This window comes from Manihot esculenta, chromosome 10 (assembly GCF_001659605.2).
Source record: "Manihot esculenta cultivar AM560-2 chromosome 10, M.esculenta_v8, whole genome shotgun sequence".
Lineage (NCBI taxonomy): Eukaryota > Viridiplantae > Streptophyta > Magnoliopsida > Malpighiales > Euphorbiaceae > Manihot > Manihot esculenta.
Window position 1 is genome coordinate 6,824,318 of NC_035170.2, and position 19,453 is coordinate 6,843,770.

Below are 19,453 nucleotides of genomic sequence, written 5' to 3' on the forward strand. Positions count from 1 at the left end.
AAATTATAGGTCACTTTTCCTTTTGAGATGATAATTTATGCATTGGCTCATAATATACCTCTATTAATATACATTGTAAAAGCGAAATTTTATTAGTGCCAAGAATAATTTAGTGATAAAGCAATACGAGTTAATAATATATTAGGTTTAAGATAATATAGAAATTTATTGCTTTAACTATATTGACTATATTTTCTTAATTCTTGTAAAAATAACTATAGGTCGATCTTTATGGGATGGACGAAGTAATACAACACATTTTAAATAACTTGACATGTACCTTGCATGCAACCTTGCAACTCGTAAGGTACAAAAAGAGGCTTCTTGTGCGATTGTGGTGCTTAAATTTTCGTATTGATAAATGATTCCCTCAACCACAACCAATTCATGCCATGGTTTTAACAAATGGGATTGAAGGGTTATTATATACTATGGGCCTTAAACTATGACTTAACTTAAAAATGATAACAAATATATATTTCTCAAAAAGAAAATATCATAAATATCAAAAGAGATTAACTATATTTGAAATTTTGGTTTTGTTTCTATAACAAATAATAAAAGTAATTTTGATTAACATAGTTATATGCCCCTTATTATTTTTATTTCTCACACATATTTGGCGTGAAACTATTAAAAATATAAGTATCAACAAATTTTTGTGCATAAAGTTTTATTTATTTTATATAATTTGTCACTTGTTTAGTATCACTTAAATAAAACTAAAAAATCTCTCATTATGGACTTACTAGATTGGAATGTGTTTGTTCTATTCCATCCAAAAAATTAGTTTGAGATAATGACAATTCATTTCTTTAAAAAATAATAGCTCTTGCGAATAAACCATTACCATTTTATAAAAATTAAAGTAAAGAAATAGTAATTATTCATATAAAAGATATTTAATATACTATTATTAAAAATAATTTACAAGAACAACTTAGCATGAACCTTTCACATGCTCCTAACTAATTTAAATAAATATCATAATTAACACTAAACATGTTATTGCATCAACTTAACCTAACTCAATAATTAATTTCTCATATAACTGCAAATTTCTCTCAATTTCTACCCTAAATTTGTCTTAAAGTTCTTAATTTAGATAATCTTGAGTGTCTTAAGTGACTATTGTGATTGTATAACTAATTTTATTTTTATTATACATGTGATTATGTTATAATGATTAAAGCATTCTTCAATTGCCTTCTCAAGAAGGTTCCTTTATTCTTTTTTTAGTTCACGAGTGTTTACTGGATATTTAGTCAACATTACTGTTCTGTTATTACATTGATTCTATGTGATATTTTGTGCTACCAAATAAAAACTTAATATATATGTATGCATATATGAACTTGTAAAAGCAATTTTTTTTCATTACAATTAACTTTACTTTTTTGAAAACGTTCTAGATTTGTTATTAAAACCAAAACTTAAGTACTAAATGTAATTTAACTAAAAAGGATCTTATCATTAAAGACCAATAAAATGTAATTTAACTAAAAAGGAATTCTTATCATTAAAGACCAATAAAAAGAAAAGTAATAAGAGCAACTGATGCAACAGTAAATATATAAATAAACAAATAAATAAAGCAATAGATGCATCACAACCAATGAAATATTGAACTGGACTAATAAGACACGAGAGTATTAAGGTGTATCATTAAAATTCCTATTTCCTTATCAGATGAGAAAGTAGTAGTTTCATAGTATCACTTTAAAGCAACACATACACACAAATGCAGAAAAGAAAAAATCCAAATTTGTCCGCAATTTGTGAGTTGCAAACTGAATATAAGTGGATCATTGCAAATTATGCAGATAGCAGAAAATATAGTCATTGCTAAAGCTAATGGATGAAGTAAAATTAAAATCTAGAAATCAAGTAAGAATCCAGAAAATAAAAGTATGTTACAAGCATGAAAACATAGAACAATAAGTACAATCAGATAAAAATGGGAAAAAGATGCAAGGAAACCTACCTTCGGCCCCTTGCACCACCAAGTTGAGAGCAAAGTGCCGCAACAAGCTTTTCATCTGTGTTGCTGCAGATGTTACGATCATCCAAATCATGCATTTACCAACATAACCATCGAATTATAAAAAGATCAATTAGAAGATATACAAGCAAGATGTGCATAACATTCTTTTACATTGTACATTAACTTTCATAATCCCACAAAAGTGCTTATTGATGAGTGGTTAAGCTGGCAATTCAACTTACTTCCTCATGTTCATCATAAGACCAACCAAGGGTTGGGATGAACGTGCAAGGACAGCTCCAGTTCCTAATAATACCATGTACATCAATGTGTAAGCATGGAAATCATGGAAAAGAAAAGTAATAAAGATTTTATATTTCATACCAGGATGACACCAAGAAACTACAGGTAATCGACACCTGGCACGAAAGGTAGATGCTTGGAGCACTTCTTCATCACTAGCATGTACCCAAACAAAGATATTTATTAAAAAGTTGAAGCATTAGTAAGCCTTGCAAGAAATGATTTTAGACAAAAAGAAAATATTAGGAACAGATCTCAACGTGTTCTCTTGCTTATTTTCCTTCCGTCCTAATGTCATGCTGTAAGGATCTCAATGCCTCACCTAATGGATTTTGGAACAATCAAGGCAAACGGATAACTCTGACACATTGAATAGTTGCAATTTACAGTACTGATCCTCCACAACTCGTTAGACAATGTATAAGATCCATGTTCAATCATATCCATTGATGCACACATAGAGCCTTTTCCAAGAAGACGAAAATACTCATTCAGCAGCCGCACTTTTGGATTAGCATTTCTAAATTTTGAAGGTCCACAAGTAAAAGCATAAAGATCCCAGAGGCTTGAAGGCTTTGTACACCTCAGTAATGCATCAAAAACAACACGTCTCTGTACAATTAAAAGTTAAAAAAGGAACAGATCATCATAAACTGAAGGCCCTAGTTTGAACAAATAGACCTAGTGAATCTTATACCACTTAACCAGATTAAAGCTTTGAATAAGAGAAAAGGAGACGAAACGAAATATATATAAACATGTACATATATTCCAATGGTTGACACTTGTCTATGCACAAGTTCATCCTTGAACTTGCAGGAAAGATACCCATTTACGTTAGGCTTACAAGGCTACTTAAATAGAATATCACTTTCATCAACTATCACAAGATCCCACCCCCCCTCTCCCCCTCCCCCAAAAAAAAAAAAAAAAAAATTCTTCCAATCATATCTGTAAAATATGCAACTGTGGGAAGGAGGGGAAAGTAATAGGATTGCCAAAAAGACCATATTAACACAGCATTATGATAAGAATTACTAATTTTTGTTTTATTTTAGCTAACAATATCCTAAAATAAATAAACAAAGAAAAAAATCTTGTGTGTAGGAGTTTGGTTGGAGGAAGCTTGGTCTGATTCAGTCAGTATTCTAGAATAAAAATCTGACAATGAATTCAGCAGTGTTTGGAGAGGTAGAGCATGCCAAACTTCTACTTAATCATATTCATAAGATATGGCAACAAATTCAGTGGCAGTTTAATGTCTTTGCATCTTTTTTTGTTAAGAATAATAATTTATGATGAGGTATATTTCATTTCATCTCTGTGTGAGTTCTCACTGGTATAATTATCTACAGGCTGTTGTCCATGAAGTTGAGAATATATCAAGTTTGTTGGTGCTTCAGTATGAAAGTTCTTCATGTTTTGCGGATGGCTTGGATAAATATCGAGAATGCTACAAGAGTTATATGAAAATAGATGTAGGAAGCAAAGGAGTTCACAGTTAATGGTACCAAAAGTAAACTATTGCTCTTGTGAAGGCTTTATTTATTTACATCTCTTGTAGTCTCATTACATGATCATTTTCATGCTAATGTTGCTCGCTTCTTATTTGCTATTTAAAGTGACATTAATTTTCTTAGTCAATAGTCACATTTTGTCCTTGTGTACACCATTGAAACTTGACAATGTACTTTGGTTATGATCATAAGTAGTGGATAACAAAGTTTGTCAATCACATATACTACAAGTTAGAGTTGAGCATAGTTCTTGGGGATCCCAAACCATACGAAACTGAAAAAGAACCGATCCGTATTGGACCAAACTCATTTAGCTATTTGATTCCGGTTCAAGTTCTTTGTGGAGGACCATACCTGGCCCACACCAAAGAACCGATTTTACATATATGTTTATTAATAATTTTAGTGATATTATGATTTTATTATATTTTTTCAATAATATGTTTTATATCTTATATAGTTACAATATAATCTTACAAATTATATTACTAAAAATATATTATTCTATTTAAAAAATTCAAATCTTAATTTAATAAATTGCTAAGTAACATATAGCAGAAAACATAAATATGTCATAATATAAATAAAATAGTTATGTTTGAGTTATTCGAGACTTAATAAAAGTTTAGTTCATTGGATGTGTGTACATATATATGCTTTCTCTTTGAATGTTTTTATATTTAATATTATCTTAACTATTTTTATAAATTAAATTATTCATATAATTTAAAAATAAATCTCTCTTAACTATTAAATAGTGTTAAAAATAGTATAAAATAATCATATATTTTAGCAATATGATTTAAATAATTTAATTTGTTAATTATAGTTTATTCTATCTAAATAGATTATGTGTGTTATTTCAGCCATAAATATATTAATTATTTTATAATTTTTAATTGTATGAGTGAATCATATATTACTAATATGATACATCTTTATACATTAATTACACAACACATTTTAATATATAATTCTCGATAAGAATATTATAGTATATTATTTATAGTATTATTATTTTGACGTTAGTTATTTACTATTTTTAAAATAAATGTAAGAAAATTATAAATTTATTTGCAAAACTCAAGATTTAAACTGAAATTGAAACTAAAATTAAAGTTAAAAAATAATCAAAATCAAAATTGAAATCAAACCGAAACCATGCCTAAATTAAAAATCGCACCAGAACCATACCAAAATTTAGTTCCAAGTATGGTTTGTAAAAATCAAAGAATCGGAGGTTTGGTTCCGGTTATGGTTCTTAGCAAAAATCATATTAGAACCGGAACCGAACAGCCCTACAAGTGCCTAAGATCCTTATATCGTCAATATAACAAAGGTTTTTCACAAATACTTGCAGTGTCCCTTATTTACTATGTACAGGAATCAAAGAGATGCAATATTTCATGTTGCAGTGGAGAGTGATTGGATAAAAATGTAATTGGATGACGATCTACAATGCAAGGAGAAGAGGAAGTGCTCCACTCCAAAGTCCATATACTCCAGTTTGTTTGATTTGTTATCTATCCTAGAAAAGTTAATCACATTACAATACCTTGAGCTTCCTAATAGGAAAACCAAAACAAGAATCCCTCGTCTTCTGTAAATACCCATGTACATATCTCCAATGCACCTATATATGTATACTGTTTCACTGCAAATTCCTTTTTCATGTTATTGTTGTGTTCCTCTTGGAATTTTTATGTACAATCTCAATCTTGTTTTTTTCACTTTTTTTTCTTCTATAGGAATTTATTTTGATTTTTTTATCCATAATATTATTTATAATATTATATTTTTTAAAACTATACAGCATAATTAAATTATATAAAAACATATTACAATCTTCATAATAAGATAAAAATTAAATAACTTGGGAAGTAGATAAGGTTACAAGATTTTCAAATATCTAATCCTTTTCAAATAAAATTTTTATAAATAAATTCGTTCACTTTTAATATTTAATTAATGTTAGTTTTGCTTCAATTAGTAACTGATTTTCTATGTTTGTTTTAGTTTAGAATAAAGACTAACCAGCTGAATGAATTCTATTTCAATTTGTGCTTACTTTTGGTTTTGATAATATAAATATATTGTTAAATTTAATTTAATTACTATGTTTATTGTTGTTTAACTATTATGTAATTGTCTAACTATTTTATTTTATAATATATAATTTTAAATTTTAACTCTCAATAATTCTACATTTTTTAATTAAAAATTAATAGCATTAAGTATAAAAAAAATTACAACACGAATATGTAAGGTATGTAAGTGTAGAAAACATGCAACGCACTTAAAAATAAAATAAAATAAAATAGTTCCTGTCTAGATCCATACTATCCATGGCTGAACTCTTATTTCAAACCAGTCAGTCGAGCTCTAGTCTCCTTTTTAAAACTGTGGCCATAAACTGAGCCAGGGTGAAGAGAAACCCAAGCTTGTCCCAAATTTCTTGCATGTGCCCAAGGCTATGCTCAATAAAAAAAAATTTTAAACATGTCATGCGCCCAAATTAGTGGACTAGTAACATTCTCCTAATTGTTTATAATCTCTCTCTTTTTTCGTAAAGCCTTATGTTTAAATTGAATTATAAAATTAATTGATCTGAAATTCAGGCTAGTGTAGTCAAAGATGCTTGAGGCACACATATGCAATGAATAAATATCTCAGCTGGCCTTTGGACAAATCATGCAGACCACATTTAGTACTCACTCGCTTATTGCATTAAGCAAGTTCTTCTCATAGTCTCATGAGCCAAGAGGCACAAAAACCGGTGCCTCCTGATTTATACCAATAAGTGCATGTTATTTCATTTAAAACAGGGGTTTAAAAGTCAATTATGGGTTTAATTAATTTATTAAATAGGACGCATTAGGAGAATTTTCAGGAGGCACGCTTTCTTCTATTAGGAGATCGCTGACCTAAGGTCTTCCAAAGTTTTAAAAAAAAAAAAAAGCAGCAAAAATGCCTTCAAAAAAAAGCAATTACTGCACCCGTGGTCCCAGTTCTGATTAGTAACAAAGACGAGGACAACTTTTTCAAATTATTTCTATTACCATTTCTCCTTTTTCATTTGCACAATCTGCTAAAATTAACATACTAAGGTTTTATTTGTATCTTGTTCTATGTCATGCTGATATTTTTCCCTTCTCTGCTTCTTATTCTATATCAACTTGAAAATTAGTAAATTACTTATCTCTCTCTTCTTATGTTTGAGCCTCATTTTTTTGGGTCACATGCTTATTTTGCGCCTTGTGGCTACTATCTTGAGAATGCTTTTCACCTTTGAGTAGCTTGAGCTAAGTTGACTATTACGACACATGACATGCTGAAGATTAAGCTGGACAACATCTATCCATCTCGCAAACCTAGCTGAACTTCACTTGAAAAGACGTCTGCTATTACAAACTAACTTTCAACTCTTGAAAAATTTTTCTATGGGACTTCATGCAACATTAGAGGCAGTGCCTATTTGGTATACGGATCATGATGAATAATTTAGAGTTAAAAATTTGTAATTTTGTTTTCTAAACTCAGATTCTTCTTTTATGAAAAAAAAAAGGGGGCACATCCATAATTTCATCAACTTATGTACATTTTGAAAGCTCTGTATAGAGTATTTTAGGTAATTCTGAGAGTTCTAACTTCTAAGTCCATTATATTGGGGTCAAAGTTAGGCATCCTCATCAGGAGTCTTACTCCAACAAGTATGAGGAAAAAGGAACCATAAGCACCCAGAAAATATGATAATATTAGCATTCTCTTAGGTTCTTTAAATAATAGCAAATATCAAAATATTACCATCTGAACTCATGTGCCCGAAGTATGTCTCCTTCTCAAATACTACCTTTACTTCTTCACACACTGGTCTCCTTTCTCAGCAGCAGTTTTCATCTAAATCCCAACCAGTCACTTAAACCCTATACTGACAGGTAATGATTAGTTGAGCATTATAATTTTGTTTTTTTTCAAGTCATTGTCCTTATAATACACACTTTTTGTTTGAAAATTATTTGGGGTCATGGATGGATAATTTTTTAAATAAGAGAAATTTACTATTTATCCCCTATGTTATAGCAAATTCATTAGTTGGTCCCCCAGTCTTGAAGAATACATTAAAACATCCCTTCTTTTTAAAAAATCTACTAATTAGTACTATTAAGTATTGCAAAAAAGTCTAAAATGCTCTTGATACAGAGGACTAATAAATAGACATTTTATAAAGCTAGGAGACTAACTAATGACTTTTTTCAAAATACAGGAATTAAATAATAAAACATTTAACGGCTAAAATTAACGAAAAGACTATTAGTAGACTTTTTAAAACATCAAGGACTCTTTAATGTATTTTTCAAAACCGATAGACTAACTAATGAATTCCCATAACACAAGGACTAAATAGTAAATTTTCCTTTATATAACACAAACAAGGTTATTTTAGTGAGTGGAGCTAAATTGTGCTCCTTGAAGTATTTGTGTTATTAGAAGATTTTTCATGCTTAGAATAGGAGTCACACTATTAATAAAACATGATACGACTCCCTATGAATATCCATAATATCTTACTATTTTCTTTAAGTTTGAAAGAATTATGAGATTTTACTATTATTTGAAGACATGCATGCCTAGTGAAAACTCCCCTTCTATCACAAACAATCCCAAAACTCCAAGAATCCATTTTCAAATTTCAGCCATGACACATCCTTCACTTTGCCTCAAGAATTGATAAACTCAAACCTCATTCAATGTAGAGACCTACATTTTTCTCCAATAACTTTTGAACCTAGAATTCCCAAAATTTTAAGACTTATGAGAAATCTGACCAACATCTAATGCACCAACTTTGGGGCCAATCAAGGAAACTTCAACCACCAAGTACTGGGACCAATGAAGGAATCTCTTGGGTATAATTGGGAGGATGACTGATGAAAAAGCTTCAAGCTTAACAATGTGCTTTTACAATTTGATTGATAGTGCATTGATTATCAGTAGAAAAATACACCAATATAACAACACTTCTCATATCAGGTATCTTGAACAGTACAAACATTGATGCTTGAGAAAATAAAGAATGAAAACAGAACAGTAAGACACACAAAGCCAACCTGTTTTGTTTTTGGGCGGAAACCAAATACAACAATTCTCATATCTTTTCCTGAAAAATATAAGAGAAGCCATAAAACCTGTTAGTATTGTCAAAACGAAAGGCCAATTATCTCATCAAAATAACCAGCAGACGACAGATGAACCAATTAGGCATTATCAATGCGTGAAGCTCAAGGTCACATTATGCAGTTCAAACAGAATTAAGAGGTTAATTTTGGTTCATTTGGTATGGTTATAGACAAAACTGGATTATATTTGGCTTTAAACTAAATAATAATTTAATTTTGTTTCAATCATAAATGTTACTGAAGATGTTTCCCTGAAATGGGCTCCACATAGCCAACAACAACTAGTTTGAGATTAGAACAGTAGAATTGATTTGAGTGTCACGAGAATATAAAATCAAATTAATTGAATTAACAGACTCAACTTTTAGTTTTTGAGAAATGCAAAATGATACTAGATAGAACCATTTCATAAAAGAACATGAAGATTAGTGCATTAGCATTTAGCAGCAATAATTAATATGAATCTTTTAATTGTCAGGAAGCAAAGAAGTTGCATGCACTTCTTTGCCAAAGAAGTGACCAAATGAATGCAAGGCTTTGAATCTTTACTTTGGAGGTTTAGACGTTTAGTCATATCTATTTGTTGCTTTTCTATATTCTTGTTTTCTATATATGTCCAAAAGGAATTGCTCTAACGTTTTCTCAGACATTATTACTTTTAGGTTATTGCATATCAATTTGAGCAAATTTTTCTAGTTAAGATTTGAGTAATTGTCAAGCAAATACAGCAATTAAAGAATCTAAAATAAAGTTCCATATTATTTGGTCACTGTTTTATTATGTCAGTTTGGTTGGGTTCATCTACAAGAAGTATGAGCAACCAAAAAGAGTACTTCAAAGAAAATCAAAAAAATTTAAAGTCTCTTATCTTAGTGCCATCTGGACTAAAACTACATCTAGACTTCATCTATAAACATCTACTTCAGCCTTGGCCAGATAGTCATGATCTCAAAAACAAGATTAGCACCTCTTTACAGAATTAGTGAATAATCAAAATGTTGAATCATCAGGCAACCCACCAACACATGAGACTAAAGCTGCCTAAAATACTGAAACACCAAAACTATAAATAAAGTATATTGGAATTTTATCTGATCTAATAAAGACCATCAATTCATTTCAAACTCCACCTTCAAACCCAAATTTCAAATATATGATAAATCCTGTATAAACAGCATTTGGACATATATATATATATATATAAATTAAATGAAACTGTTAAAATCATACCAATGACCTGGAGAAGTCGCCGTGACGTAGTCTTGTCTGGTTGACGAGGAGCTGATTGATTCTTTACAACCTAAATATATACCACAAAGCAATAACAATAAAATGTGCAAGTAAATTTCCCATAATCAAGAGAACTTTATTATTGGTGAGTGGTATAATGAAGCCAATTTCATACTAGTTAATATCAAATGTCAATGCCAATTTCATATTAGTTAATATCAAATGTCAATCTGAAAAATAAATAAACAAGTAAAGAATCATATCAAAGAGTTGAAAATATGTTATATTCCAATTATAAGCCATACATTGACATGGTCAAGACCCACATGATATGACAGGCTATTATGAGAAGAATTACCTAACTATAGTTATTAAAGGCTCAAGGCACACCAAGGAGCAATCACACGCCTAAGCAAGCAAGGCGCAAAATAAAAATAAACTTTATAATAAATCCATAAAAAATAAGCACCATAAATTTAAGTATTAGAATATTAATTACATACAAAATATATGTTATATGCCATCTATTTTATTACATCATCACTATTATTAATTAAACTAAATATATTAGTGAAACTTATAACTAATATATATTATATTAATTTAATTTATCATTCAAACAATATTAAAATAATAATTTTAATTTTAAATTATAATTCTCATTATCACTATATAGTTAATTTATAGTAACTTGGCAAATGTGACTTAAAACAATTTAAATTAAATTTTATAAATTTATTATGAATAATTATGTATTCAAAATAAAGATAACATACTTTTAACATTCAAGTTATGAAAAATAGAATTTAGAACACTATATGAAAAAATACACTAATAAAACAAATTAGATCTAGATTAGGTTTTCAATACCACCATCAACTTTAGTACACAATTGTAAAGCCAACCAATAAAATCCCAACACGCAATTGAGAGCAAAGGCATGCAACTTAGCAATAAAAAGCATGCCTAGTTGCCATGCTAGAATGAACAACAAAAATAAAAGAAGAAAGAAAGAAAGCAGCAGAGAGAAGTAGCACATATTGCGGAAACAAAAAGAAAGAAGAAAGGAGCCAATGCTGAAGAAGAAAGGAAGAAACAGAAAGTAGATGAGGTACAAGAAAGAAGCACCGGATTCATAGAAGAAAAGAAAAAGAGAGAAGGAAGAGAAACCAAAATAAATCTGAACCTACAGATTGGAGCAAGTATGACTTCTTCTTCCTCCTTCTTCTTTTCTTCTTCCCTCAAGGTGGTCTCGTGTCAATAATTTGGGTGTGAGCAGCAAATAGAAGGGCAAACTTTGAACAGGACACCTAAGCCTGTTAAGGCCCTAGGCACACCATGCGTCAGGGTGCGCCTTTTGAAGGTTGCCTGCCCAAAGAGTCTCTAGGCGCAGACCATGGAGCCTCATGCCCTTGGTGCCTTAGGCGTGCCTCAAGCACGCCTTTAACAATGGTGAACCTAGCATACTAGGTTGTATAACGTATTATGTGAACACTCATATGAAGCATCAATCGAGAGAAAAAAAAATATACATTTGCTAAGAAGGACCTATATATTATGCTTTAACCTGCAAAAGACAAAACAGCAAAAAGGGAGAATATAATAGGAGAATAAATACAACAAGCTTCTCATTTAATCATAATGCAAGTAAACCAAAATTCTATTTCAGATCATTTCTCTTGAAATTTTAAACATGCGCTTAATGTTTCATAAAGCACAATTCCCAAACAAGTGAAATAAAAATTTGCAGATAGCCATTAAATTTTGTTCTTTCTATCAACATCTAGCATGGGTCAGCACTCTTAGAAGTAACATTTTGGCAAAATATTACTAGTAGCAAATAATTTTTTCAAAAAACAAAAATAGTGTAATGTATGTTCATATTGAAGAACATCTTTTTGGCCCTTCCAATTATTTTTAGCAAGATTTAGCTCAACACTAACTCAATTACACAAACAAGAATTCAGTTGTCTCATCTTTTAACTCCTCCACTCCACCCTTGGGAGTTCCAAACTGAATTGAATAACTATACTGAAAAGTTGAGAATTATACCAAACCAAAGTTCTTTATGGTTCTGGTTCGAACCAAACCAAAACCATATTGAACCTATACTGTGGCCTGGCCACAGTCCGGTTCGGTCTGTGAACTGGACCAGAACCGGCCTGGTCAAACCCATGACTAAACTAGTCAAACAACTATGGTTCCTAGACTGAACCATAACCGTCTACTTGGAGAGCTGGTTACAATCCCCCCTCCCTTGAACTAGAATTGGCCGATTCGATTCAGTTTCAATTCAATTTATTTTTGTTTTAAAATGGCTAATAGAAGAATGCCAGGAGGATACCTCTATTGGATAGCATTATTTTTAAATTCTACCAACTGAACTATAACTCCCATGATAGCATCCCATGCAGAGAATTCTGCCCACAAGTCAAAGATACCCAAAAGAACATGCATTTTCCATTATTGGCTAATCATTATATGGTACTACAGTCTGCAAGTGCTCTAACTCACTCTTGCCCTGCTATATCCCCCACCTTGTCTTCATTCATCTGCTGCAATCATCCCAACTGCTTGATTCCCATTTCTCATGCCTTTAATTCTTCTAGAATAAACTTTGAATGGTCTTAGACCAGGCCTTTCCCTATCAGAAAATCAACTAGAGAGGCTCCAATCCAACAGTCTATGTAAGAAAGAACCAATATACAACTGTTAAATACAGTTGATAGCTGATAATGATAGTTATTACCGATAACTGATAGTTGTTACCGATAACTAATAGATGGTTAATTGCAACTAAAACATCCAAAGTGTTTGGTAAACTATGTTTAGTTGTTACTATTGATATGTAAAATAACAAATAAGAGTATATATCATATTATTTACTTATTACTTAAATATACATATAGTCAATAGTTTATCGTATAACATATATAAGATTTAAAAAATATAATTTGTTTTTTTATGCACATACATATTTTTATCATATAAGATGAACATTATAACTAATATAATTATTTTTATAATATTTTATATTTTATTTACTTTTATAATTATAAATGATATATTAGAATATTAAAATTAATTTGAAGAAAAATTTTATTATTAATAAATACTAAAGGATAATGTGGACTACTAAAATAAAATCCTAGCCGATGAGAAAAAGTTCTAAAGTAAAGTTGATAGAAAATGCAATTGATCGGTATCTATCAGTTATCAGCGGTCTTTTCAAATAGTTCACCAAACAGATAAATTACTTGTGAGAGCTTAACAGCTATCAATTAGATCCAAAGAGTAAACCAAATGAGTGCACTGTGGAGCAATTTATCTTCTGGAAAGAGTGAGAGTATAAAACAACTTTGAATAACACTCTAATATTGCATAGATATCAGCCAAGCAGCCATAAATAACACATAATAGTAAATAAGTAAAAGATAAGAATATACCATTTTGTTGAACTTTTCAATTGTCGCCAATGGAATTGTGCCAAGTGTAACAATATCTTCAGTCCCCTCACTCTTAGGAAAAAAAATAGCAATTAAGAATTTCATAATATATAGACTGTTTGCATATGTGAGCACATGCATAAAACCATCATTTGAAGTCCAGCAGCTATAGCTTCATTCCTTTTTCATATCTAAAAGTTGAATTATATTATACTAGTATCAAAGGTGGTGCAATAAATATATGGATAAATTAATAAAGCTATCAGAATCTGCAAAATTTTCCAAAAGCATAACGATGTAAAAGCAATTTCCAAACATCCACATAAGTTCACTGTCCAGCCAAATCTATTTAATTGCAGCCATAGGTTTCCAAAATCCTGAAAGATTCCAAATTTCACCCTTACAACACTATCTGGAAAATGACCAATCAACAGAACAACTCATCTTCTCTAGTCTAGCCCTACAAATGGAATGTCTCTATGTATTAATCTCCATCAGCACATTTTCCACATAAGACATCAAAAACATAAGTTATTGATTCATAAAATTGCGCTACATCTTGCATGCCCCTCTTCTTCATCAGATTGATTAATATTACAGATAGGTTAACACTTAAAAATATTTCTGATGCAAACTCCTGAGAAAAAATGATGTGGGGCATTTTTCATTAAAAGGAAGCAAGGAAAAGACAAACAGAAGAGGGATGGAACAAGAATAGGACTAAAAACTAGCAAGTTCCAGAAGGTTTAGGGCACTTGTTGAAAGTGTGTTGTGTAACACCATCCAGCCACACCCAAGGCATATAATGCCTTGGACAGCAGATGTGAAAATGTCAGTCCTATATCAGCTTCAACACTTTGTTTAATAGCTCCACACCTGCAGCAGCAGTGTTCAGGAGTTCTATTTATTTAGGATCTATCTTTAATTTCCTTTTCCAAATAGGATTAATATATTCCTATTTTACCTAGGTTTCCTAAAATTATTTGTTTTGTTTTAACTTCCTAATTAGTAGCTCCAATTTCCTAATTAGAGTAGGACTCAAGAGACTTTTCACTCCAATTTCACTCTGTATAGAGTGTGTTACTTTAAAGCTTCAGCTGTGTCAAAAAAAAAATGATAATTATAAAACAAACTAGCTTACCAAATAACTTCTTGACAAAAGTTCTCCAATTTAATGCAAAATCAACACCCCCTCTTCCAACCATTATTTGTTCCAACACAACTTTCCGCATTGTGGACTCGAGAGAATACAGAGAATTAAGTGACCCAAGCTTCCGGTGACATTGCCAAAAGGAATTACCATGGCTTGAACTTCCAATACTTTTGCATCAAAGTTTACCCCTTTTTATTCAATGTCAAATTTTTTCCTCCTTTCCCAAATGTACCAATCTAATAAAGCACCACTACACAATATTGCCTTAACCTCCCACACTAAAGGCACGTTTCAAGAATCTATCTCCCTTAGACTATAACTTTCCTAAACTAGAAGCAATTACTCATGAATTGCTCTTATATAAAGACAACAAAAAGAAACTAATGGAGTTTATTTTTTAAGAAGGCGTTGCCACAATAACACTCTTTCCAAAAATAAATTGAAGTCATCACCAAACCTTAAGAGCAATTAGAGTAAATAATTCATCACTATTTCTCCAAGTCCATTTCCATTATCCCACACAATGAGGGAGTGTAGGCCATAACCACTTTGCAAGAAAGAATTTATATAATTTACAAGACTTTCAATGCCTAAACCTTCTTTACATTACATATAGGAAAAGTAAACTGTTCTACCAAATTTATTTCTTCCATATCCACAAAGAAAGCTCACTAAATTTCCTCTACCAAAAAAACATAATAATAAAGTAAATACACAAACAATAACCTGTTTCTGAATAAGCAAATGACCCTTCAAAATATTTATTCCACTGAGCAGGTTCTATATAAATTTCCAATGATGGGAGTTGATATGCCTCATTTTTACATTTAGCACCCATCAATAAGCCCAAATAGGCCATAAATGATGTTACTCTCCATTAACAAGTACTTTCAGTTCTTGGTATGGTTAAAAAAAAAAAGATAGCAAAACAACAAATTACTATGGAATGTATTGCAAAGAAGATACCATCCACCGTATAATCTTTTGATTAAGTTGGAAAAGAGAGAGAGAGAGAGAGAGAGAAAGAGATAGAATCTCAAGCACTCACCATAAAAATAAGGCGAAAATTTGTAACCAACAAAGTACCAGCTTCATCAGTATTAACAAGAACAACTCCGCGTCCCTAAAAGCAAAACTCAAAAAATTAATGCACACTCTATACATTTACCAAAAGGGAAGATCAATAAAATTATATACATATATATACACATATTGCTCTAATTCTGTCATCATTCAACATAGATGCTATGCCCTTGGAAAAGAAGCAAAGAAGACATTTTCAATGCCCTAGGATTCTGAATGACAACTAATAAAATGTGGGGTGTACACACGCACACCATTTGTGCAACATAATAGTTCCCAACCAAGAAAATTTAGGAGTTGACAATAAGAGTTGAGCCCTAGGGTTAGGTCAGGTCAAAATCATTAGGCATAATAAAGATTAAAGCTTGCTGCTTACACTCGTACTAGATTTTCTATTTTACAGTTAATATATTATTTATATATATAAATGAAAAAGAATTGCTCGTTATAAAAGCTTGATGGGGATTGCAGTCTTATGAAACAAACTTAAACTCTTATAAGCTAGACTCAGCTAGGTTCCTTTACACCCCTATTGGTATAACCAAATGGGCTTCCTTTCGGTTAAAAAAGGATAATTGAAAAGCCCTAAAACATTAATAACATTATATTCAACACTTTAAAATTAGACCAACATTAAAGATTAAACACAACCATTCGACCTAGAATAGGCTTCATTTCGGTTCAAAGATTACAACTGGACATTCAAATAGTTGGATTCCAAACTCATGAATCAAATCAAGCAAATTGCCAAGGATACAATAACTGCCACTTTTGGTCAGGTTATTACAATTTACAACTAAAAATAATATACTTTTTTTTCTTAAAGTTATTAACAATAACAAAAGTAGTTTTAAAATTACCTAGTTAGGGGAAAAGGAGAGAAAGGATTTATGGTCCAACTCTAGACAGTTCAGGACCGCAATTAGTTGAATTAATTTTTAGTCTTCATTGTCTAAATAATATAATCTTAAGTTGGATAGCAGGACTTGCTCCTAATTATCAGTAAGGATTCATGTTTTCCTTTACATTCCTGCAGGGATGATATCTTCATGACCTTAGTAGTGTAGCTTATCCCAAAGCTTGTGTTGTTTAGGTGGCTATACGGGTATAGCCCCATGTTACTGACCAAAAAATTTATTAGACTTGATCATATTATTAACACTAGAACATCATGAGTGCAATGTATCACAATTCAACCCCAAGTCATCCTTACGAGTTATGTCCTAAATCGTACTAAAGGATAATGATACCAGAAATTGAAGCTAGGACAGGACACATACTTAACAGAAAGCTAAAATTACTTTCTATGAGCAGTAACCATCATTTTTATTTAGATTCTATCAGTTTTTAGACAACACAAGAGCTTTCCAGTGGAAACTTTCATCCCTATCTGTCATATGTAGTTGTATATTTTCTGTAAGGAAAGAATGTCCACAGTAATGGACCAAATAAGGTATTGCTGAATATATTAAGATGCCTTACTAGCAAAACTCTAATGTACATCCTCCACAGAAACGGTTAATGAACATCAGGAAGACAGGAATCTCAACTGTTAACAGTGGGTTTCACCAAGTAATCATCATATGGATCAACAGCCCATAATATGCCCATTTGAGCACAAATTGCCCATTAATGAATACAGAAGTAAATTAAAACAACAGAATGTAAATTAGTTTTTTTTTTTTTTAAAAATCATCATTTTTACACGTCACTGATTCTATTTTGCAAAGAAGGCCTGTGGCTTAGAAGGAGACCATCAGATCATTCATTAAGCTTTTGGCACAATAAATTAACAGATGAACCTCAACCCTCTAAATGAACTTTATAAGCCTCTTTTTTTCAAGCCACAGTCAAGTTAGTTATACAAGCATTCATATCATATCAAATGCCTATACAATGGGTTATCATTCTCAATTCCTAACAGAAAATCAACAACTTATAACCTATAATTTCGAACTGTAGAAACTAATAGAGCAAAAGTGCGGGTAAAATTCGACTCTTCCTGGTGCCAAAGATTTGATTTAGACGCAAAAATTGAAAAAAATTGATTATAAAACGATTTGAAAGCAATCAAAATGCGCACCTCAACCATAACTTGCTCAGCCTCAAGTAAACACTTGTAATTTGCATGACGAGAAACAGAGCGCGAGACGGGGTGCGGTTCCTGAGTCATAGAAACAGAAAGAGATGAATAATGTAAATGTTTGTACATACATGTATTAACATATAGAATAATGATCACAATAATAATACAGAGAGTTGCAACCTCGAGCTTGAACCAATCAAGGGGGTCGTCCCAGCCACCGCTGCCCTCCATCTTCTCGGACTCGGTGGAGTGGTCTCTGAGCGACGTCGATCGGCGTTGCTTAGGCGCTGCCATGTGGCGAGGGAAATGAGAGAGAGATACCGTCGTCGAAGATTTGGATGATTTTAGAGAGAGAGAGGGGGCGAAAGAGACCCGTGCGTTTGGGCTCACTTACCGTTCAAAGGAAGGAAACTGTGCCTGTTAAGCCGATAAAATTAAATAATTATGTTTATGTATTGCGTGACGCGGAAAATCAAAAGATAATACTCCATCCGTTTACAAATATAAATTTATTTTTCTTTTTAATTCCTGAAATTTTTTTTTTTTCTTTTTAAGTAATTTATTATTATCTTTTTAATATATTTCTTTGTATTAGAAATAAAGTATATTAATTTAATAACAAAAAAATATAAGTTTAGAATAATATAATATAAGTTGAGAGTATAATAAACAAGACAATAAAAGATTTATTATTTTAGTTATCTTAACTATATTAATATGCTTCAGTATTCGCTCAAGGTATATTACAGAGTAACAGACTTTGACTTTTATTAATTTATGTGATGACATCTCTGTAATAAAAAAGTTTGGATATCCAAATCTGATCATCTAAAATATAGTGATTAAAACTCTCATGATCAAAGTATTCGGTTATATTAAAGACCCACCTTAGTATATTGGTAGAGTTTTAAAGGATTCTGCTTCTTATCATTGAAGGTTGTTATAAAGCAATATTCATAATTCTAATTATCACGGGATTCTTTATTCACTAGTCAATATAAACCAAATTCTCAGGGAAATCTACTAACAAATCTAATCTTTTTAGAGTATAAAAACTATGCAAAATACAGGTTCAAGATACGCATTCTACTATTCACTGATCACTACTTACAATACTTATTTCACTCGCCCACTTAAGTATTCTTCTAATTTGAGTGTCGGAGTGGTTGCCTCTAGACACCAGCCACCTCACCTTTATTCTTTGTAGGTTGTCAGATCACATAAAAAGCATTTTCGACAACATCATTTGGTTCCATTATCAAAATTCCATTGAATTATTTTGATCATTTGAGGAATCTGGCTTATTGAATATTTTCTTTTCTATTTTTCAAAATCTAATTCATCCCTTGTTCACCTCTAAATGGTTAAAAATTCACGGGTAGTTACCAAATCTGCAACTAATAGGGATCTATTGTCTCTTCCACACCGGAAAGTGGACAGAACACTCCTTTCATGGCAGCAGAGATGGACCTTA

General features: G+C 31.2%; 1 protein-coding gene across 2 annotated transcripts in view; it reads right to left on the reverse strand.

Annotated features, from left to right (window-relative positions):
* Window positions 1-18,406, reverse strand: part of LOC110624741 (phosphatidylinositol-3-phosphatase myotubularin-1) — a 30,752-nt gene extending 12,346 nt beyond the window's left edge. The window contains exons 1-10 of one of the 2 annotated variants that reach the window (XM_021770020.2): window positions 18,160-18,406; window positions 17,977-18,057; window positions 15,859-15,933; window positions 13,658-13,729; window positions 10,212-10,281; window positions 8,913-8,962; window positions 2,610-2,899; window positions 2,369-2,442; window positions 2,227-2,290; window positions 1,985-2,047 (exon numbers count right to left, since the gene is read on the reverse strand). In XM_021770020.2, coding sequence (XP_021625712.1) covers window positions 1,985-2,047; window positions 2,227-2,290; window positions 2,369-2,442; window positions 2,610-2,899; window positions 8,913-8,962; window positions 10,212-10,281; window positions 13,658-13,729; window positions 15,859-15,933; window positions 17,977-18,057; window positions 18,160-18,273 — 953 coding nt within the window. In that variant the 5' untranslated portion in view covers window positions 18,274-18,406. The remainder of the gene's footprint in view (window positions 1-1,984; window positions 2,048-2,226; window positions 2,291-2,368; window positions 2,443-2,609; window positions 2,900-8,912; window positions 8,963-10,211; window positions 10,282-13,657; window positions 13,730-15,858; window positions 15,934-17,976; window positions 18,058-18,159) is intronic. The other variant, XM_021770021.2, reaches the window with a different exon arrangement.
* Window positions 18,407-19,453: the final 1,047 nt, after the last annotated feature.